Raw genomic sequence first — 24842 nt, 5'->3', positions numbered from 1 at the left:
ATTGCTTTGAAAAAGTAATTTAATTCAAATTTATTCAATTGCACATGTATTCATTAATATGCACAAAAAGGATTCATACGAATACACATTTTTGCATATAAAGGTATAAAAATATAAGCAAAAGAACGAACATACGTCTGTTAGAGCATTATAATATAAGTAGTTTTGAGCATAATTTTTATTTCACGCTCAGCTCTGTTCAAGCGAAAATGTTAAAATTTTTCCTGCCGAGCTGGCAGTGGTGAAACTCCCTCATCTCGACCGAGTTAGCCAAAAATATTTTTACGATCTTCGCGCCGTGAACCTTCTCTATGATAAACGTTCTTTGTCTATGATAAACATTCTCTGATAAACGTTCTCTGAGCAGCCCTTACGATACATATTCGTATATATTTTTTCTAAGCTTTCAATCCCTTAAAATTACTTAAAAGCTTCAGATTGAGCTTTTATTCTTGCACGCTTACCAGCAAAATAAAGCGAGCTTTTGCTGTGGTGAATAAGCCAATTCTAATACCAGCATATGTTATAAATGTTGTTCGTTTTTAATTTGATGTACTTTGGGCAGAGAACGTAAAATATAGAGAAGGTGCAAATCGAAATCTGTATGATGGTTCGATTGCGCGGCTAACAGAGCTGATAGATTTTATGTAGGGAATTCACCATTCTCGCTGCTATTTAGCAGAATTGAGCATGTTCTTTGGCAGAAATATATGTAAATGACTGAAAATAAATAAAGAGAATTTGCTTCGTAGAAAAATATACAAAATATACAAAAGCATTCTCTGAGTGACATATGCACGCTTATGTTGTATTATGTGAACGATTGTCACATATGCGTGATTTTCACATATGCATGCTTATATTGAATTAATGAACCATTGTCACATATGCGTGATTACTTTGTATCAAATGAACAATTTTTTTCCGAAAAATGGTAAAAATTTTAATTTTTTTTACAAAATCAGGAAAAATAAGGAAAAATTATTTTAATTTTATTTCTCTTTATTTTTATTTTTTAATTTTTAAATTATTTAATATTTATTTCGACTATTACAAAGTGAAGATGTGCAAAATGATCTTCATTTCTTCAAAGAAAATTGATGACCTTCATGAAATATGCATATTCGCATTATTTCGTTATCATTTCCACATTTGTACCAAAAGAATTTGTATGACACATGCATATGTACATATGTATATTATTTCTTTGGCACATTTGCCTGTATGTTTACGAACAAATAAATAAAATAAATTCATATATTTGTTTCTCTTCATATTCTTTGTTGAATATATGGAGAACTGTTAAAAATGTAAACATTTTACAGCGTGACTTCTGTAGACGTGAGGTGAATTCCCTACACAAAATCTAACGAATGTTCGCTGTCGAACCTGCACCTTCTCTATGTCTTTACATTCTCTGCTTTGGGAATATAGTAAAAGCTTAAAGCCTTGAAAGCTCCGGAAACGGTTATCATGTTCTCCTAAGTCCTGAAGCTTACAGATATGCGACGTCTACGTAAAGGCCACATCAGCGGCGAATTTAAAATAGTGTTCTAAATAAATATTTTGAAAATAAGATTTATCTCAGAAACTTTTATTCTTCATAACAAAAAAAAATCTGAATAAGAGAGAACATATTTAGAGAAATATTTAAATTTTAAATTCTTGATAAATCAAAAAAATATTTATTTTTTTTTGAATGGCCTCTACGTCTGCATAACGGTTTCCTTTCATGCGAAAAGCAAGAAGTCGCACGGTGCCATATCAGATGAATACGATGAGTGGTTAATGTTTAAATTGTCCTTCGATTATTGAATTTTGAGCCATTTTTGATCGTCAGTCAATTTGGGCGGAACAAACCGTGCACACACCTTTCGTAAGCCCAAATGTCCTCACGACCACTTTGAAAATGTTGAAACCACTCGTGCCCTATGCTACGGTATATGCCTATCAATTTTATAACAAAATTTAATGTTGGCTCTTTGTTCGAAGCTCGTTTTCGCTCCGATGATACAAACATACTGACATTTAAAACGCAATAACTTCACTTCCAATCCATGAAATGTCATTAAATTCTCAATCAATAAAGATAGCACCAGTCGACAAGTAGATGACGCCACCAGGGGGCGCTAAATTCCAAATCCTGTTGACTTTGGAACATACCTTGTAGACCAAATATCCTCTGGGTAGCTACAAAACATTCTTTTGAAGGCGAGCTAAAGTGAGTAGACAAATCATCTCTCTCCAGGGTTGTGCGCTGGGTTTAGAACCCCCCATGTAAAAAACGTCCTCAATGAAAGGATGAAAACAGCCTCGGATGAAAAATCCACCTTTTGATACAGCGACTATGCTGGCTAAATCATGTCTTCCGAGTGGATGAAAACACTCCAGCGCTGAAAGTATTCGACGCAGGTTCCGCCGAGGGAAGCAGAGGAAGAGAAAAACCTCCACTCCGTTGGAAAGACCATATCTTACTGGAATCGTTGGTATATCGAAAGGAACAGTAAATATTATTCGAGCTTGAAAGTACGACTGGTTCCAAAATCACTAAACTTTTTCGAAACAATGTTTTCCTACCAGGATGCCATGAAACGTACTATTGCTGGCGTTGAGTCTTGGGTTTATGCTCACGAGCCAGAAACAGACGAACAATCAGCCAATCTGTCCACAACGAATATTATTTGAGTTTTATGTGTCACTTGCGCAAATCTGTTCGTAAAAAGATCCGGAAATCATGAGACGACAACTCTTAGGTTTTGCACCACGATAATGGGCCGTCACGTACGGCATTGATTCTTCGTGAGTTTTTCGCCAAATTTCAGCCAATATCGTGCTTGATTTACCCTGATTTAGCTCCGTGTGATCTCTGGCTATTCAACAAACTCAAACGACGGCTCCGGGAAAACCTTTTTGAGTCAATTGAAGCCATTAAACGTAAATCACGCATTGAAGACTATTCCGGAAATTGACTTGAAGAAATGTGTCGAGGACTAGAAAAAACGTTGGCATAAGTGTATAGTGGCCAAAGGTGTTTACTTTGAGTTGGACGTCATAGATTTTGGAGTATAAATTAAGGATAAAGTCTGACTATTTTTTGCTATTAGTATAAGGAAAAAAATAAAAATGTTTGCGAGTTGGTTTAGTATATGTCTTTATTGGAGTTTCAACATCTTAACATCTTTGCTACCTTTACAGTCTTCAATAACCTTTCAGACATTTATAATACATTTACACATATGTTAATATTTATGTTTATTATATTATAGTGATAAATTCCGGATTCATATAAGAGAAACCTATAAAGTCATTCTGATCCAAGTTCATCATAAATAACTTATCGGTTGGTGTTAAGTCCGTTTTCTCAGTTATGAAAGCTTTATCAAAATTCGAAATGTCCTTGCGATGTTTCTAAAATAAAACGAAATATTAACACTTATAGACAACGAACTTCAAACTCAGCGCTTACAATTTTTGGCACAATAGGTGGCTCCATTTCTTTAGCTTCCGCCTTCTCCCAGTCAATATTCCTAAAGAATGGATGTGTGGTAACTTCAGAACGCGCATAGCGTCCGGCACCCAAGCGATTGTTTGGCTTCTTAGCAAGGAACTTCAAAGCAAAATATACTCTCTTGAGTGAGTTCTTCTAGTGTCTTTTTGTTGAAAGTTACTCACGCCAGTTAGCACATCCATAGCCTCTTGCGAGAAGTGCTTCGGAAAGACTGCTTTCTTATCTTTGATATTTTTGAACGTGCTCTCCTCATCCTCACCCTCAAAGGGATTTTGGCCCGCCAACATTTCGTAAATCAAGACACCGAAAGACCACCAATCGACGGTGTGGTTATAGGGTTCATAGTTTAGTATCTGAAATTAAGTGTACATTATTCTAACTATAAATGAAATGCTTAGCTCCTACCTCTGGCGCCATGTAGACATTCGTACCACAGAAAGTTCTGGTAGAATCACGTTCTTCAATGCCTTCCTTACTCAAACCAAAGTCGGCAAGCTTTACATGACCCTCACCATCCAACAGCACATTATCCAGCTTGAGATCACGATAAATTATATGGTGTTCGTGTAGAAAGAATAAAGTAATTGCAATTTCTGTGGCATAGAAGTTAATAAAGATTCAAAATTAAATTTACTTTGATTAAAATAAATACTTCAGAACAATTACATAGCCACAGATTCCTTGAAACGTCCATAGATCTGCATGTGACACATTAGATAACCAATAGTCCATAACGAAGAACAAGCGATCCTGAAACACAAAAGCGCATAACCTCAAAAGCACACAGAACAAACAGAGCACACTTACCATAGTTTGAAAGCACGAGTGTAGTGAGACCAAAAACGGTGGTTTACCTGAGAGCGCCAACACCTGCTTCTCAGTCATAGGCAATTCCATATCATCTGTTTGTATTATGACATCTTTACGTAACACTTTCACAGCATAGAGTTCATCAGTACCACGTCGTTCGGCCAGCAGCACTTTACCGAACGAACCCTTGCCGAGCACTTTGATGAAATTAAAGTCTGCCGCACGTATCATATCACGTTTGCTCATGTTGTGTGGCATGTCCTTGTTGTCCATGCGACGCTTGTTATCCGATTTTTTATCCGTCTGCGTGTAGAAGTCGTAAAGCATGTGTACAGTCTTCGTCAACTCGTATACTCACCCGCACTTCGTCACGCAAACGCGCTATATCGTTGATCGGATCCGAGCATGGTATATTATAGCATTCGCCCTCAACCTGCGAGAGAAACTTGTACCAGCCATCGATGGGTTCCTGAATGCGAGTGTGGTTAACTGAAGTTTATTTTTCGACTTTGAGAATGCTTATTAGGTTTTACCTTCTGTATCTCCTCTAAACTGAATGAGAACGAGCCCATGAAGTCGTTACGCGAGGTACGATCCCAATCCCAAACCTCGATCAGTAAACGCTTATCGCGATCTTGTGGCGTCAGGTCACTGCAATGTTATAATATAAGAGATTCAGAAGTAGACTTAAGGTAATAAGCAACTTAGAGACCGTCTAAAAAATTCAAAAATAACAAAACGCCTGGAAACAATGGCATACCAAACAGAGCTCTAAAAGTAGACCTCGCTTCTCGATAAAATGTACAACGCATATATAAAAGGGGGTGTGTTGATCGATCCCTGGAAAGTACAGCATCTGGTTTTAATTCCAAAACCCAAAAGAACACCAGATGAATCTTCATCATATCGATATATGCTCGACACAACGGGCAAAGTGTACGAAAGTATAATAAGAAACCGCTTGCAGTTTGCACTCCAGGAAGCCGGCGGAATATCAGACAGACAATACGGCTTCAGGAAACAAAGGTCCAATATCGATGCACTAAAAGAAGTTGTCGGGAGCGCAAAATCTGCAGTAAGTGACAAAAGATGGACAGGTGGTGAAAAAAAATATTATGCGCTGATTACCCAGGATGTCATGAATTCATTCAACTCTCCTAAATGGCCAAACATATTCGAAGCCCTGTAGGAAATGCTGGCCCGTCAGTACTTCATAAATAGTGTTATAAACTATTTGGAAAATAGAAGGCTGACCTATGACAGCAACGAAGGCACCAAGTGCTATCCTATTTCAAGTGGAGTACTACAAGGTTCAGTATTAGGTCCTCTCTGTTAGAATATCTCTCTCTATAGGGAGTGTGCGATTTCTTCACAGACACATTTGAAGTATTAAGGGGTAATATTGGATTCCAAACTGAAAGTCAGGGAACACTTGGCATACACATCAAATAAGGCAAATAAGATGCCTTAATAAGAATGATGGCAAATAGAGGCTGTGTGGGCTCCAGCTGTGGACTTCTAATCACAAAAGCGATGAGCTTAATAATACTATATGCTGCTCCAGTACGGATTCAGGCACTAAACATAAAAGCGTATGTCAGACCAATAATTGTGGTGCATAGACTCATAGCAGTAAGAGTATCAAGGTTTTCCGAACTATATCCAGCGAAGCAGCTGAAGTACTAGCGAGTATGCCGCTCATAGACATGCAGGGAGTCGAATTCACGAGATGATATGAGCTGTCAGCGCAAATTACAGAAATCAAAAAAGAAAAGAGAGCTAGAAGAGCATACTTAAATGGTAGCAACGGTCAGACACCCTAACCATAGAACGGTGGACCCACAGACTTATACCTGACATTCACAAGTGAATAACTAGACAACATGCGCACCTGGATTTCTACCTTACCCAAATATTAAGCGGACAGGGGTACTTCAAAGGCTATCTATACACATTTCAAAACAACATCAGTCCGTATTGTTCGATGACTATGAAGTCCTTAGAAGACTCCATTTTCTTCGGTTTGTAAACACTAGGGAAAAGTTAGAAACTGAACTAGGTGGTAGTTTAACGGTGGAAAATTTTACTGAACTAATGTGTCAGTCTTCTAATAAGTGGAAAGCGCAGCGGCAACGTCCATCATGACTAAATTAAAGCAGTTACAGCAGACTAGGCGTCAGTCTGTTCGTGACATAGAGGAAAAGTAAATGTCAGTCGTGTCTGATGGTTCCGTGTGAGGGTCTCGAGTTAGTAATAAGTCCAAGTTTCGCACTCTGGCTGTCGTGCTGTCCCCCTACTATGGAAAAAAGCACAAAGTATTCGCTTATGTCCTGTAACAACTAAAAGATTTTCTATGAGCACTTTGAAAGCGAAAGCTTAAAATATTGTTTACGACTTAAGTCGCACAACTAACTTCACTTTATTTCCTGCGAGGAACACTTTCCATGAATTGGTAGTACTTAGAGCTCTTTCAATAAAGCTTTTAGCTGGTATTTAAATATAAAACGTTATACATAAGTGAATATGTCTTAAAAAGCTAAAAGCGTGCAGCTTAACTGCTTATATGAATATAAGATTTCTGTAACATAACATTTCAAACCGCAATACAAGTGGATTCTATTCGAAATATCGATAAACGTGACCTATATTATTAAAACAAGACGAAAATTTGTCATGACTCCCCGATATTAAATTGTGTTTACCGCAAAAAAGTCTAAACTGACTTTCAAATGATACAAAGCCCTAAAATTATGAAAGCTCAATATAAGCTCAATTGTGTAATTTTTATGAAAGTTGGTATATTTAAAAGCTCAAACTTTGGTAGAAGAAGAAGCTCTAAAGCTTATAGTCTAATGAATGAAAGCTCTAAAATTTAAAAAGCTCAACATAAGATCAAAAATTTAATAAAAAATTTGTATGAAAGTTTGTAATTTTAAAAGCTCCAACTTTTGCCAATTAAGCTCTAAAGCTAATAATCTAAAGAACAAAAGCTTTGAAAGTATGAAAGCTCGCTAAAAGCTCAATTATTTAATTTTTATGCAAGTTTATATTTTTAAAATCTCAAATTTCCGCTAATAAAGTTCTAAAGTTTATAGCCATGAGCTTTTACTGCAAATACGTCTAAACTGACGTTTAGTAAATCAAAGATTTAAATGTATGGAAGCTCTATATAAGCTCAATAATTAAATATAAAATTTGTATAAAAGTTTGTGTCTTTAAAAGCTCAAACTGCTGCTTATAAAGCTCTAAGGCTTACAGCCATGAACTTTTACCATTAAATGAATCAAAGCTCTAAAATTATGAAAGCTCAATATAAGCTCCATTGTTTAATTTTTATCAAAGTATTGTATCTTTAAAAGCTCAAACTGCTGCTAACATAGTTCTAAAACTTACAGCCATGAACTTTGAAGCTCAGCTTACTAAACTCTCAATTACAACGTTTTTTGGGTTTGTTGCTTTAAACTATTCATTGACTGTACTTACAAAGTAAATTTCTCGTTATACACCGGGCTCAAGCACTTCTGTATAGTTTTAGTCTTCTTTTTTGTTTTACCGCTACGATCTGGATGTAAAGCAATAGCAATATACGGATCACTCAAGCCATTGGTATCCATAGGTATCAGATTGGTGGCCTCTTTGACTGTGAATGAATTAAGTGTGAAAAAATGTTACACAAAATAATCGAAAGCATAAGGATAGCAGCACAAAGGCAGCTTAAAAATGATAACCAAAATAGAAACTCACTCTCCACCATCAGCGTGTTGCCCTTAAGCTCCACATACAACAAACATTTGCCGCGCAGTTCATTAATATCAGCGCCACAAAGCGGCGGCATCTTCTCCTTGCAAGTGTGATGCACATTCAAATTGCAATCTGCGGTTCAGACAACAGCGGAGGCAAGACAAATAAGGAATAAGGAAAAGTAAAAGTAAAAGTGAGTGTGAGAAATGTTGATTGGTTTGCGCACTTACTCTCGCACTTGACGCCCTGATGGGCGACACCATGCAGCAGCATGCCGCAATCATCGCAAAATGTCGGCGTCGTGTATGTGGTCGATTCCCATTTATGCTTCACTTTCGAGCAATCAGCATCAATGTCGGTCTCCTTGCCGGGGCACTTAAAAACCACAAAATTGCAGCATTTCTGATGAATATTGAAGCGACAATCTGGCGTGGCGCGAAGCAATACGCGTAGCAGGTGTTTACACATTTTGTATGGCATTTTTAAATTGAGATAGAGGCAAGATTTTAAATTTATGGTTTAAATAATTTTTGGCCTACGAGCAACTCACCTTCACACTGATAGCCTTGCTTGCCGAAGCCCCTGCAAAGGACACGAGAAAATATTAGAATTAGAGCAAGTAAATTTGACACTTTTTTCAAGCAAGACCAAAAGCGTCTATAACTAATTTAATTAGCGGCGCGCAGTGTTGTAAAAAGCGCTAATTGCTAAGCGCCTTAATGTGCGCTTCACTATTGATTGCTTTGCATATTTTAGACACATATTCGACCCACCAAATAAAGTCCTTGCAGTGCCCACAATAGGTCGGTTGCTTGAAGAAGCGCACCGCGAATTTATGTCCATTTATTATCATGAGTCCCTTCCGCTTCATTGCGCCCTTACGCAAGCGATTCTTCATGTAGTTCATCACATTCGCCTCGCCAGCGATTTCGGCTATATTCACGCCAGCTGCCGCTGCTCCAGCTGGTGCTGCAGCGGCTGCGGCCGGTGCTGCAGCTGCCATTTTGTCTACCTTGTCTGCAGTCCTGTTGGTCCTTGCCTAACTAATTCACTTAATTTAACTTAGTTTCCTCTATTCTCTGTGGTAAATTTAGTTTTGTGGTCGCACACTTTACACGTCAAGTCGCCAATGGCAACTGAATGCGCTGTTGGTTGGAAAAATTTTAACATCTATTTGCCCTATGACATGTGGAAGCCCTAGAAATGTGTAAGGGTATGTTTTGTATGCGCGAAGGTTGCATACATGCGCTAGCTTTAAAGCGTTAATCAGGTTACTGACATTCCAATTCGTTAGTTGTGTGAACACATGGTTCTTCGGCCACGTGTCGAAGCTGCTGATAAAAACCGACAGACGGAATCAAAGTGGTGCTAAAAGAAAACAAGAGTTAAGAAAAATGTATGTGCTATATTATATTAAACATAATTAGTATATGATTTTGCATTGCTGATATGGACTTGAGCTTCGTCGCAACTTTGTCAATCGTCCATTGCATAAATTTCTGATAACTTAAAGATTTTCGCAAACTCACACATACGATATGGAGCTTTAGTTATTATCCGTTGAATACCACAATAAACATTTACAGCTAACAGATGGCTCATAATTGATCACATGTTAATTAAGAAAACGGCAGAACTTTGAAGTGAAGATAAAACGAATAAAGCATAACATTTGAGCACTCCTTCGACCCACTTAATGGACTTTATCATTGTGAATTTGTGGTTGAAGATCTTCTGTAGCACAGGCCTTAACATGCTGAAAGCATCAAACATGATCTGAGAAGTGGCAAGAACCATAGACTTGCTATCTGAATTTAGTTTTCGCTAAAACTGGTTATGTATCCATGTGACAATATTCTACCAAATTTACATTTTGACGAGGGATTTGATTACAGCTATGCATCTCAGTTTTCCCAGTCCGTGGACACGTATATTTTTGCTCCCTCATTCAAATTCTATTTTGTTTAATACCATGTGTATGTGGTCTAAGAGTGGATTGTGCCCAGTCCAAGACTAATGTAGATTTTTTGGTTAAATCTAGAAAGACATTTTATAACAAAGTTTGTGCTGTCGTTCGGAGAAATTCAATTTTTTCGCCGCCTGCGTCACCAACAGTCATCCTCTCAGTACTTCCACTGTAAATTTGCACTAATTTAGTTCTAAACAGTCACAAAAGGAATAAACGGAAGCTTTTTTGAAGTGTCATTATTTTAATGATGTAAATTTGTTGCTAAATTCTCACATTGCTGAAGTTACTTGAATGAGAAGTGAAAACTCGAAGACGCGCTCATTAATCCTACAACTATATGATGATCGAAATTACTTGTTTATAAAGCTTAACGAATTCAAGTCAGAGGTATGCAATGTTCAGAGCAAATTATCTGACAACGTCAATTCTGTGCATCAGTATCGAACGCTTTCTCTACCTCTTCATCTGCTGACAACTCCACTCTCCCTACTCCAACTGTTGTTAGCTGCTCCGTCTAACATCGCTGTTTCTGTTTTTGTTGATAATGTGAGTGTAGATTATCCCGCTCCGAGAGCATTGGTATCTGCTATATCTACAGCCGCTTCCAATGCTCTTATATTTATCAATACATACATGTGCTGAGGCTGTTATTAGGAATGTTAGCTTCGTCAGTATCTATGCCTCTGCACCACACAACAGGACGAGTAAGGACTTAACTTCTTAATTGCTTACTCAGTTCGAAGTAACACCCGTCGGATAGGGTTATTCTATGTTGGATTTCGAGGCTGATATTGTCGTTGTTGTTAATACTGGTTCCAAGTTATGACTATCAACAATGACGTGAAAGCCTAGTCGCGAGTGCGACGACTGTTTGTTTGATGACAGGAAATATTTTGTCTTTCCCTCGTTCACTACCAGACAACGAACCTTTTTTGTCCAACCTGAAGAAAACAGAACAAACGGCGCGGATGTTGATATCAATATCATCGGCATACGCCAGCAGCTGTACACTCTTATAAAAGATTGTGCCATCTCGATTCAGCTCTGCAGCTCGAATTATTTTCTCCAGATTGAAGATTTCGCATGATAAAGAGTCGACTAGTCTGAAACCTCGTTTGGTGTCATATGGCTTGGAGAGGTCCTTCCCGATACTGACGGAGCTTTTGGTATTGCTTTTCATCAGTTTACAAAGCAGCTCCTTTTCGTGCTCTCAAAAGCAGCTTTAAAATCGACGAAGAGATGGTGTGTGTCAATACTATTTTCACAGGTATTTAAAAGATTTGGCGCATAGTAAATATCTCGTCAGTTGTTGATTTTTCTGGACTGAAGCCACACTGATAAGGTTCAGGCTTTAATCTTTCACACAATGTGCTCGATAGAACCTTATACGTACGCGATGTTGAGAAGGCTTATCCCACGGTAGTTGGCGCAGATTGTGGGGTCTCTCTTTTTGTGGATTGGGCAGAGCACACTTAAATTCCAATCGTTGGGCATGCTTTCGTCCGACCATACTTTACTAATGCATGCTCCTTATCAGTTCATCGCCGCTGTATTTGAACAGTTCGGCTGAAAATTCATCAGCCCCCGCCGCTTTCTTGTTCTTCTGCCAGGTAATTGCTATTTGAACTTCTTCATGGTCGACCAATGGAACGTCTGCTTCATCGTCATCGATTGGGAAATCGGGTTATGTCTTCACTGCCGTTCAGCAGGCTGGAGAAGTGTTCCTCCATAATTTAAGTATGCTGTGGGCATCAATCATTAAATCATTTCTCATCTGCTAGAAAGAAGCGAACGGACTTCTCTTACAATAAGCGCACTTCTCTCCGGCTGGGTAAATTCACTCCTATACGAATTATTCATTGTAATGGTTTCGAACTTAAATTCAGTTTTTTTATAATCTTGAGAAGAACAAGTGTGTAAGAAAGGATAAAAAAAATCATTTTCATTCAAAGGTATTCGTCAAAATCAATTATTATTGGTTCTTCCAAGAATTTTCTTTACATATTTGTATTTTACTATTCTCTTCTGAAGTCCTCTTGAGTTCTAGCGATGGATCTTTGGGGCTCCAGTGAGCTTCGCAGGCGCTGGTTCACAACCAGAAATTAATGAAATTGGTCGATTTTGCGTCATGCCTACCGACCTAACCTTACCTCTTTAACCTCGAGAAATATCAGCTGCAAAATAATTTGTTCCAGGGATGGTAAGCATATATATAGGATTAACTAATTTTTTACAAGTGAGTGAAGAAGAAGTTGAAGCGTAATATGTAATGCTTGAGAACATTCAAGGACATTTGTCTGTCTTAAATTTAAACGTTTTTTAAATGGAAGTAGCTAAAACCAACCAAAAGTAGGACACCTATTAAATTTGAAAGAAAGTACAGCAAAAAATTTGAGAAATTGTTAACACACAAACTCTGAAGGACATTTTCACTTACATATTTACACATACAGCTAAACACGCCCCCAACTATAAGTGCACACATACACATATCTATATATATATAAATGTATATGTACCTATGTATATACTGTTCTCCAACATAGCAAGTTGCCAAGTGAAATTTGATAGCGTTTTCTGCACAAACCATAACCATAAAAAACAATAACAACAAAAACGAAACGAAGCATTCTAAAAATAGCGACGAAGCAATTGAATTGCGAAAGCATAAGCACAACCAGAAAGAAATCGCAATCAGTAGTCGCTAAGAGCGCCAACATTTATGGGGAAGTACGTAAATTACAACAACAGCAAAAGCAATAAACGAATTGACGTGAAATAAGGACAACAACCCTTTCGAGGATACACAACAGCGTGGAAAGGACACTGCTTTCGTGACGTCGACAAATGCGAATGACGCGCCAACGCAACAGCAACCAGCACATACCGTTAGAATGGAAAGGAAAGCGACTGCAAACAGGCGAGCATATCAGCGTGGTACCATTATTTGTTTAGAAGTTGTTTGTGTGTGTGTGTGTGAAGTGTGTAAAAATGCAACCGAAATTCTGCCAGTCAAATACATATATCGGATAGCTCTAGCCGCCAATGCGACGAGTTGACGCGTAAAACCATGTAACGGTAAAAAACGACAAGCAAATAAATGCATTAATGGTTGCACGGTAATGCTTTTTGCACATATACGGACAAATACCCTGCAAGCACAAGCATGATTTCAATTCAAAGAATGTACATTAGAGCGGGTCGACTTTTTTTCTGTAAACATAATTGTGCTATGGATCATTTTGAACAACTTTTATTAAGAAACTATGGGTCTAAAACCGTTTTCGAGCCAGCGTTATTTAAGGCGATGTTTACGGGAAATGCAACCACGTTTAGAAGACCGAGATGCGAGGTAACCACACCGGCAATACGTTTGACATGGCTCATTGAATAAATGAAGAGTTCTAGAGGATTACACTGGCAGCGATTATCAGCACATTTCTTACACTATCGACACCGGAACAAAACGCTAACCAAAGCAGGAAAAATACTGGAAAACGAAAGGGGAACATTTCGAAACAATTACTTCGAAATTAATCTCCGCAATAGACGGTTGTCTAACAGCTCCCATAAGAATTGCAAAGAAAATTGAGCGAAAACGCACATACCTCCATCTTTGCAGATCCTACACGAGATCCAGGCACAGAGGAGCCGAGAAGCCCAGTAACACAAAGCAGCAAAAAAGGAGCTGAAGCACATCACGCCATGCTGGAATATTAAAAAAGCCCCTGGAGACTTTGGTATGAAATAGTAAGGAAGAAACTCGGCGGTCGAGCAAAGCCACCTAACTTAACAGCTGCCAAATTGGATCACATCGTAATCGCAGTCTTCTTCTGACATAAAGAAGGGCTAGCATAACACACTCTAAGATCTCTGCAAATCTCCTAGTTTACCCTCAAAGAACTGCACCCAGTGTCTAGTGTGTGGCTTAAGACCACCAAATCATCAGGCCGGGACGAGATCTCAGCATTAATCCTGAAAATAATCGCTGCGGAACGGCCGGCAGTACTACTGAACATGTACAACGCTTGCCTCGAAGCCAGAATATTGCATGAACCCTGCAAACTCTAGGAGCTATAAAATGCGATATTGAAAGTGTAGAAGTTGCACAGCGTAGATAGCATAAATACAAAAGAATAATGTTGCTAGCGACTTCAGATAACCGAAACGTCTTCAACAGCGCTAAATGGTAGATATGATCGACGCTCTCAAAAAAACTTTAAAATCTCCGACTAACTCAGAGCTGTGGTGCGGAGCTACATAAGTAACAGAAAACTGCTGTACCAAAGTAGAGAGGGATCACGACTGATAGCGGTCACATCAGGAACAGCTCAAGGATATATTCTAGGCCCAGTCTTGTGGAACATCAACAACGACACTATATTAAAAACTCAAAAATCCAGGCGAATCGTAAGCAATACCAGATATTTTTCGCTTTTTGACCCCTGCAAATCGAAACACTCTAGTGTATATAGGATATATTATGTATATGGCTAAATACGAGCGCAAGTAGATGGGTGTATACACTTCACAAGGCTAGGCGCACTTTCTATTTCACAACAAGACAAACGTTTACGCCGCGGCTGCTGTTGCAAGCAACCGTCAACCTTAAATTTTACAGCGTGTTTTGCAGAAATACATATACGTATGTATGATTGAGCTTAGAGGTAGGTGTGTTTGTGTTAGAATGCATGCCTATGTCTAATGCATTACTTAGACAGCCGCTCAAATTGCTTACAGTGAACTATGTATTTCGATATTTTAATTGTTGTTGGGCTTGTTGTTGTAATAATTGGTATTGCGTGGCATATTTTAATGTTGATTATTTGGGTGCCATACGATGGAGCCGAACAAGAAATTATACGTGCATATAAAAGCGCTTGCAACATTATTCTAGGTTTTTGACAAGTCTGAGAATAAAGTCTTAAAGAGCAGAGCTTATGCTGACGGCCAGTTCAAATACCCTATCTTAAGGTACTAATTCTCTCAGCACATTCAATCGCTACTTCAGATGTAGAATAGTATTACCTACTGTATGATTCGTATGTTGAAATTATCTAACAGTAGCCCCAGAAAACGTGCTGTTTCGATTGGTTCGCTCCATAGGTAAGGGGGTATTAGTGGTGTTTGTTTGGCATGCAAAGCGGTGGTTAGAGTCATGTGGGAATGCATTACACGCTGGACATATACTTGGTATATCAGGGTCAATTCTGAATAAGTAGAAGATTAAACTGAAGTTGCGGAAACGTCACTTTAGATTCTCAGAGCTACTTGAGCTTTTCGAATGCAATGGATGGTAGTTTGCCGGAAGTATACCACTTACTGGGTATGAATAGGTGAAGGTGTTGAGTAGGCTCCATTGTGAATGGATGAATTTTTAGCCTGGTCGACTCAGTTTACAATCGTCGTCGTAATCAAGAAAGGACATCTTGTTGCTCAAGTCCAGTGTTCTGACACGTTTGAAGCTTCTGCGTTTTCGTATCACTGTATTCAGGCGACCATATCGATGCAGCTGATGATTGGTCAGCCGGTTGCCTTGTTGGTTGCCAACCCCTTCACCCTTTTCCCAGAAGCTGTCGGCTAGTTTGAAGACTGCAAGATTTTGTTGCAACGAACGTGATATGAAGTTCCACCAGTGATATGACATCATCACCAGTCGCTGTAGATTGTTGATATATGTATATTTATATAATAATATATTTATCAAGATCTACATTAATAACTTTGGTGATGAGATTTCGAATACAAAATGTCAAATCTTTACAAAATTATCCATATGAGAGAACTGCCTTAATATGAAAGTGTTCAGAAATAACGGCGATTTTTAAAATACAAAATTTCGCGGGTTTTTTAAGAGTTCATTTGTCGATTTTTTTATTACATTGAATCCGTGACACTGAGTACGATCAAATTTCGTTGTTAGTTCCTGAAATCTTGACCGCAAACAATATTGTTGCCATAGCTTCATATCCTTCTGACATAGCTGCGTGAGACATCTTCCTATTTTCAAAAATAAAGATAACCAAGGCTATCGTCTTATAAGATAGACGAAAACCACTGAAACAGCAAAAGGATATCCCAAAAATCGTGTTAAAAGGTCTTCCTCTTCCTCTGCTTCCTCCAGTAGGGGGTATACTTTCAACAACAGTCCGAAGTAGCACCTGTCGACAAGAGTTATTCTGCTTTGGATTTCGAATCCGACGTTGTTGTTGATATTAATTCCAAGATAAGCGAAATTAACTACGATTTCGAAATTGTACCTATCAGCAGCGACGTGGGAAGTAAGTAATGACTGTTTGTTTGATGAGAAGAAATATTTCATCTTGTCCTCGTTCACAATCAGACGCATACGCTTCGCCATACTGATAATAACCAGCTTGTTGACGGTGTGCTTCAGTTGTTCACACAGTACGCTCGATAGAACTTTATATGCGATGTTGAGCAGTCTTATCCCACAGTATTCGGCGCAGATTGTGGGGTCTACCTTTTTGTGGATTAGGCAGAACAAACGTTGAGACGTGGGCGGAAATCAACGATGTGTTGAAAAACTTCGCTTTGATGCGGATTTTGGTTAGACGTTCATCCAGTGGCGTAAATTTCAGAGTCGGCGACGGAGTCCCTCTCCCACCACGGATCTGTCGGTCGTCATCAAAAGGGGTCTCTCATCCGAGGCTGTTTTAATCTTTTTATTGGAGTGTGAAACTTAATTCCAACATACCATAAGCGTCCTCTTCCACACCTTTCAGATAACAATTCTTTTCTTAAATTTCAGATTTAATATTACAATAACAATAACGACCACACAAGCTTCTTGACTGCTTAACTATCGTTACATTGCTTTCCATCTGATCATTCTACACAACAGTTCGAACATACCACAAATAGCAAACGATAATATCCATTCAATGATTCGATGACCCGATATTTAGCATAAATGCATTTTGTAATTGAATATGTGAAAAAATAACAACCCATTATCATTTACGAGCATACAAAAGTGTATTAAATAACGCCAACAAACACCTGAGTGCAGCTTTCCTCTCCGCTCTTCGTGTTCACGCGAGCTATTTCGTGTTAACGAACACGATTATGCTGTTCTGTGCTATTTTCTTTGGTTTTGTTGTTGCGCACAATGTTGCTAAAATACATGCTAGCATATATGTATGTATATATGTACATAGTATTTGTTGCTGCTGTTGTAATATTAGCAAACGCCACGACACATCTTGTTGTGGGGCAGCATTTACGTCATTGTTTCAATGTAAGCACAGTTTAATGGCATTCGACGAAAATAACAAGAACAACAAAATTGCAAGCATACACACACAAATGTACACGAATAGATACATACACATTAGCATATAGAAGTATACTATGTATGTATATAGCGAAGTTATGTAGGTTGTTGATAATGGTCTCACGAACAGTGATTGCTATGTCAGAGCGGCAGACGCTTGAGCGCACATATTTATACGAATACGTAGTAATGGCAACGCACTGGAAGTTGTAATGTGAGGCGACACGTGGCTGGTGTTACGTTTTTTGACGAAGGGGTAAATGTACATAACGTCACCCAAATTCAAAATAACGTCACATCACTTTTCAAAATCTCATCGGTTTCTTTAGTTGAAACGTTAGATTGGTTCATGACATTTACTTTTGAAGATAATTTCATTTAAATGTTGACCGCGGCTGCGTCTTAGGTGGTCCATCCGTAATGTCCAATTTTGGGAAACTTTTCGAGCATTTCGGCCGGAATAGCCCGAATTTCTTCGGAAATGTTGTCTTCCAAAGCTGGAATAGTTGCTGGCTTATTTCTGTAGACTTTAGACTTGACGTAGCCCCACAAAAAATAGTCTAAAGGCGTTAAATCGCATGATCTTGGTGGCCAACTTACGGGTCCATTTCTTGAGATGAATTGTTGTCCGAAGTTTTACCTCAAAATGGCCATAGAATCGCGAGCTGTGTGGCATGTAGCGCCATCTTGTTGAAACCACATGTCAACCAAGTTCAGTTCTTCCATTTTTGGCAACAAAAAGTTTGTTACATCGAACGATAGCGATCGCCATTCACCGTAACGTTGCGTCAACAGCATCTTTGAAAAAATACGGTCCAATGATTCCACCAGCGTACAAACCACACCAAACAGTGCATTTTTCCGGGATGCATGGGCAGTTCTTGAACGGCTTCTGGTTGCTCTTCACCCCAAATGCGGCAATTTTGCTTATTTACGTAGCCATTCAACCAGGAAATGAGCCTCATCGCTGAACAAAATTTGTCGATAAAAAAGCGGAAACACATTTCGAACCGAACACTGATTTTGGTAATAAAATTCAATGATTTGCAAGCGTTGCTCGTTAGTAGTCTATTCATGATGAAATGTCAAAGCATACTGAGCATCTTTCTCTTTGACACCATGTCTGAAATCCCACGTGATCTGTCAAATACTAAGGCAATGAAAATCCTAACCTCAAAAAAATCACCCGTTATGTCAGAGTGGCAGACGCTCGAGCGCACATATTTATACGAATACGTAGTAATGGGAACGCACTGGAAGTCGTAATGTGAGGTGACACGAGGCTGGTGTTACGTTTTTTGACGAAGGGGTAGATGTATGTACATTTCTTTACTTAAAATGCACATCACTTTTCATAAGATTACAGTCGCAGGAAAAACAAGAAAAAACGTTAACTTCGGTTGCACCGAAGCTAAATACCCTTCACAGGTGCATTTCTGTTAGTAACTATGTGTTCAGTTTGGAAGCTATATGCTATAGTAATCCGTTCTGAACAATTTCTTCGGAGATTACTCTGTTGTCTTAGAAAATAATCTCTACCAAATTTCGTGAATATATCTTGTCAAATGTGAAAGTTTTCCATACAAGCATTTGATTCCGATCGTTCAGTTTGTATGGCAGCTATATGTTATAGTGGTCCGATATCGACAGTTCCGACAAATGAGTAGCTTTTTGAAGATAAAATGACGTTTGCAAAATTTCAAAGCGATATCTTAAAAACTGAGAGACTAATTCGTATATATACAGAGGGACAGACAGTCGGACATGGCTAAATTGACTCAGCTCAACATACTGATCATTCATATATATACTTTATAGAGTCTCCGACGCTTCCTTCTGGGTATTACAAACTTCGTGGCAAACTTAATATACCCTGTTCAGGGTATTAAAAATAAAATGAAACCATTCATATTGTGGTTTTGGTTATAAAATGGTTATCTATTGGTTATATCTGTAAGCAGAAACTTGAAATTTTACAATATTGTATATAAAATTTTTTTGATGATACGTAGTTTTATATCAGACATCACCCAAAGCCAGGTAATAAACCGGACAACGCACACGAAATTGAGCTCAGGGAAATATTAAAAGGTTTGAAAAGCTTCTGAAGTCAGCTATTACCCGTAAAAGAAAAATTTTCGAAAAGCTCAATGAAGAAGCGAACATAGACCCCTGGGGAGCTGCGTCTACAAAAATTTAAAAATTTACGTCCCAATAAGTCCCAGCAGCCTAATAAATACCGCATTCCTTATGAGGAGAGTAACGAAGTCATTATTTCCGACACATCACCCTATCTCTTAAACTAAGCCCCGAAACGAAGATGTCGAACCACCTTTGATTGCGTCTATAATACTTGTAAAAGAGATGTTCCCCGATCCGCGGAAAATACAGCATTTGATTCTACTCCCAAACCAAAAACGCCAAGTGAAGAACCTCCATCATATCGACCTTTGTGTATGCACGACACGATTGAAAATGTTTACGAAAGCATCTTAAGAAATCGCTTCGAGTTACCAGACTATCAGAGAAACAATACGGCTTTATAAAAAAAAGGTAAGAGAAGAAGTTGATACTGCGAAATGAGCAGTAAGTGGTAACAGATGGCTCAAATGCAATGGTTGAAAAAATGGTCTACGCCAACAGTTTACACCAATGAGTTTAAAGCAAGCTAAGTAGAAAACGCAATTGTGCTCACAAGCATAGGGAATTTGGAAGAAACGGTAACACTCTCCATAGGGAATAATATTGGGCTCCAAGTTAAAGTTTAAGAAATGTTTGGCATATACTTCTGACAAAGCAAACATAATATATATTGCTCTATCGAGAATGATGGCCAATAGAGGCTGCATGCGTTCCAGCCGCCGCTTTTTAATACCAAAAGAAATGAGTTCCATGACATAAAATCATATGCAAGACCAATAAGTGTCCACTGACCAATGCACAGGCTTTCCGCAATCCGATTTATAAATGCTGCCGTTTACAAGGCAGAAAATTTGCGAGAAAACCAAAAGCCTGAAAATGTGGCAGCAGCGGTAGTAAACTTCATCCAAAGGAAGGATGGATCCACAGACTGATCCCAGATATTCATTCGTTGATAGACGCAAGACCTGAATTTCCACCTAACCCAAATGGATATTTTAAAAAGTATCCGTTCCACTTACAATAGATTAGGAGTCTGCCAGTCCGTACAATATAAATACTTAAATGTATTTTTTTCTCCCATGAAGTAATACCTAATAAGATAGTTCCATGGGATAGACATGAATTTGGTGTCGGTTAGGTTTTGTGGATTAAAGTTCCGCACTCCAGCTTTTCATGCTTCCCCCTACCATAAAAAAAGAGACGAGTTGAATTGCAGCCAACTGTCTGCCCGTCCGCCTTTGCATGCATAAACTTGAGTCAAAATTGATATATTTTGATGAAACATGGTAAATATGTTCCCTGACATCCATGGGAGGTCAGTTTTTCGGCTTACACGCGAATTTACCCCTTTCTTACTTTTTCTCCAGCTGCGCTGAGAAGAACATAATTTATGCTTCCGTTAATAAAAATGAAGGGCCTTATAACGTAATGTTAAAGTATTATTATAATCTTAATACAAATTCTTCCCTAATATAATATTTTTAATTCAATGTCTTTAAAATTCGTCTCAGAATTTTATCCCTTCAAGCACCCGTCACTGTATTTCGTCTTGCAAGCTTCGTGGGATGGCCATATTTCATACGTACCTTTGGACACCATGCTCTCGCTAATTTTTCCACCCTTCGTCACACTAGCTTTCCAGTCCGCATAGCGATTTAGTAGAACAAATATACAATAATACAACATACTTTTAAGGTAAACATGAATTGCACACTTCCAATGGCGTCTTTCCATTGCTTGAGAGCGTTCTGTGTACAACTGAAAGAGAGAACTAAAGAGAGTATTTCTTCATTTCATTTAATTTGCAAAAAATGGTAAAATAAATATTTTGCCGCAGAATCAAATGAAATTTTAAGTAAAATTTGCTTCTTCATAAGCTTCTTTCAATATTTTTTTCTCAATTTTTAACACAACTCCAAACATAGTAAATATTGTTTCACATACAATGTTTATATATAACTATTTCAATATCTACTACTCTCTCCCGGCTTTTATTTATTTTTTATTTATTTGTCCACACAAAACTTTTTTCGTTTTTGTTTTCAAGTATATTCGACGCTGCTGCCCGCTAACTCTCTCTGGCGCTCATTTTGTGCGCAATATAACGCTTGTTCTGCGTTGCTCTCTGTGTTCCCTGTACTCTCCCTCAACGCTGACCCGCAATTTTTTCCTTTTCCGCTTCTTCAAATCACTTTGACTTTTTGCACAGTTGCCTAACGTCGCTTTCACCTCGGCTTCTTGTGTGACCTGCGCGTATGACGTCTATTGATCTGCGTAATAATCTAGCAATACCTAAATACAACAATAACAATGTGCGCAAAAACTTGCAATAACAACAAAATCATCATCACAAATCATCACTGACGACTATTTGAGACATCAGAGAAGTGGTGCAACTGAGGGGGTAGACGAAACGGTGTTTACATACGTTTGGATAGACAAATCACTCAAAACAATGAAAACAAAATCGCCAGCTTGTAGTGTTTAGCATTCCTTATTTGGTAGTATGGCGTGTTTTCCCTCTTGCCTCTCTTATCTGTCATTTGTTGGCCAGCAGTTTTCGTGTTGTTGGGAAAATATTTATTGTGATTGCATTTTTTTGTGTATTTTGTCTCTTCTATCAGCTACTTATCAATGTTTAATGGAAAATGCTTGTACATTGTTGTTGTTTTATAGTTGTTTTGTCTTTACTTCGTTTTAGTTTGCCATCGTGTGTGTGATGTTTCCACTGTGTTTGTAATTAAGCTGAGTTAAACATTGAAGTTGCTTATTTATTGGATCTGCTACTGCGGTGATTTATCATCCGGCTGTAGAAAATCGTTCTCCTTGATTCTTAATGTTGTAAATTTTAATAAAATACTTTTAACTAAATATACACAGTTTAAAATAAAGAAAGCGAAAGCAAAAGTGTGTAACCAAAACACTCATACGCCTTGATGCACCCAGTAGTGGTCTCTGTAAGGTAACTAATTGTTCACAAAAATATTTAATTGAGTATTTATGAAATATATAAACTAGACTTAATTTTTAATCCTGAAAATATATAATATAAACTCTGAACACTAAAATATATTATATTACAATATTACTCATACGCCCCGGTATTAATTTTCGCAACACTGTATTTAGTCGAGATAAATATAGAGTAATGTGTAGCAAATGATCGCGTTGAAGAGACGCACTTATTTCTCACTGGCTGTTTATCTGTCGGACTGACTGTGATGCATTCGATGGCTTGGATGAAAGTTGAAAAATTTAGATAAAATTTGCGCTTTGAGATGTTGTTTGTGGAAGCAGAAAATATTCTAAAAATAGTTTTGAATGATATGACTGAGTTGCAGTGGGGCGGTTGAGTTAAAATTTAGTTCAGATTCGGCGCCATATACCCAATTCTCCTTACAATAGAGGACTGCAATATTAAGGGGTTATATCCACTTGCTAGCAGAAAAAATGTGTTTTTTTGTGAATTTTTTCCAAAAAGGCATTTTATTTTATACATTAATGGAAAAAATGTACTTAAACAGAATTTAATGTACTTTAACAATCAGCGGTTTATTTAAAAAAATATTGGATCTCCTAGCTCCTGTAGATGATCTGCGGAGAGACGTCCAAAAAAAAAAAATGCTTGGCGGTGAGCAAGATATCTCTGGTCCAAATTATCTGAAAACCAAAAACCAAAAATATTTAGTTTTGTGATAAATAAATACAGGTAATGATCGAAGGTCTAGTAAAAATTTTGATTTTTGAAAAATTGGCAGCTTTCCAAAAAAATTCAGTTTTTCATGAAAATTTTTCACTTCAAAGTGGCTTAAAAAATTATTGTCCAAAATCTTATTCCTTCGATCATTACCTGAAAAATATATCTGAGTAAGCCGTGAGAAAATTTCAAAACGATCGGTTTAGCGGTTTCGGAGAAATTTTCCTCACCGACTCTGAAAACACGGTTTTGAAATAAACGCGTCTAAAGTTTCGGGAACGGCTACTCCGGTTCGTGCACCGCCTACTTTCGGACACTCGGAAACGTTCTTAGTAATAAGCTCATATCTCCGAAACTAATTGTCGGATCGATTTGAAATTTTCAGAGAATATTCTTGAATATATGTACATTCAAAAAATCGTTTTTTTGAAAATCACAAGTGGATATAACCCGTTAATGGTTTTTTGTGTTTCTTTTTTTTGCGGGTGAAGAGCTGAAAAATAATTTCCGCATCATCAGTGTTGTCGTCAACGCAACGGTGTGTGCCTCGTGCAGGTTACTAAAAACCCCGCTCTAAAGAACCGTCGCCCCTTTAGCGTCGTCTTATGCCGCGTGGCATGGCATAGGCATAATGACTCTTCGACTTTTTCCATCCAATGAAGGTACTTTTTGAAGTAATCGACTTCTTCAAACTTATGGCTTGTCCATGAATCTTTTATTAGGCTGGTCGTCCATCTGCCGCGACTCTCATTCTCCCATATTTGTTGCTATGCAGTATCATGTCTTTCTTTATTCGTTAAATTGCGGTCTTGCTGTTTTCGGATATTTTCTTTAGCACCCACAGCTTTTTCCTTTCGTATGCCAGAAGGTCAATTTGGGCATTACCGTTTATAACTACCATTGCCTCACTTTGAGGGCTGTGGTGCGGTGTCCTCTGGCCACTACCTTACGTCGGTTTTAAACACGTCTGCCCAGATCTGGGCTGCCTATATTGGTCATTAGTCTGCTAAGTTGTAAAGTGATTTTCGCTGCCTTTCTGTGGCGTGCTGAATTTGTACCTCAATGACTCATTTTATAACTCCTAGAGTTGATCTGCCGGGTCTAAAGCCGTGTTGTCTAGGAGAGAGACCTCTAGCTTCATTGATAGCCGCTTCAAGTCGGGGTTTATGTAGCCTTTCAGAAAGCTTTCCCGCTATATCAAGCATACTTAGTGAACTGCTAAAGGTTATATGAATATAAAATAGCATTGAAGAAAGTATCACAGATAGTTTCACGCTAAAATCTGAGCTTAAGCCTTTCATAGTTTTCTCTGTTATCAGCTTAAAATTTAAGAAGTATTCTTTACTAAGCACTAGCTTATAATTGATATTAACACCAGCAATCGAAAAACTTTAAAAATCTAAAAAAAAGATTAGATTAGTAGATTTGGTTTAAAAATGTTGCCCATACGCCCCCGAGTCTCTTTAGTGCAAAAATGTTGCTCATACGCCCCAGGTCTTGTTCTTAAAACTTTAATTTTGCAAATCAAGTTCTTTGATGATATGGTACACAAGATAGATTTCGATAAATTATTGGGAGAAAATTTCATATTTGTATTATTTTCGGATTTAATACCGCATACACATGTGTTTTAATGTTATTAGAAGTCGGAAACGTTTCAGAACAAGTAAGAGGAAAT

General features: G+C 38.0%; 1 protein-coding gene across 1 annotated transcript; it reads right to left on the bottom strand.

Moving 5' to 3' along the window:
- Positions 1-3134: 3134 nt before the first annotated feature.
- On the bottom strand, positions 3135-9216 carry LOC105233410 (protein kinase C, eye isozyme). Its single transcript, XM_011215491.4, is given in 14 exon segments — positions 3135-3408; positions 3467-3607; positions 3673-3861; positions 3914-4115; positions 4175-4231; positions 4233-4258; positions 4316-4621; positions 4677-4787; positions 4852-4969; positions 7802-7958; positions 8063-8191; positions 8290-8484; positions 8610-8641; positions 8833-9216. Coding segments are annotated over 14 exon segments (2046 nt in total). The 5' UTR covers positions 9063-9216; the 3' UTR covers positions 3135-3255.
- Between the last annotated feature and the right edge of the window lie 15626 nt (positions 9217-24842).

The sequence above is a fragment of the Bactrocera dorsalis genome, chromosome 3 (genome assembly GCF_023373825.1).
Source record: "Bactrocera dorsalis isolate Fly_Bdor chromosome 3, ASM2337382v1, whole genome shotgun sequence".
NCBI classification, from domain to species: domain Eukaryota; kingdom Metazoa; phylum Arthropoda; class Insecta; order Diptera; family Tephritidae; genus Bactrocera; species Bactrocera dorsalis.
The sequence above is the reverse complement of the archived record's forward strand: the minus strand, read 5'-3'. Positions and strand labels throughout refer to the sequence as shown.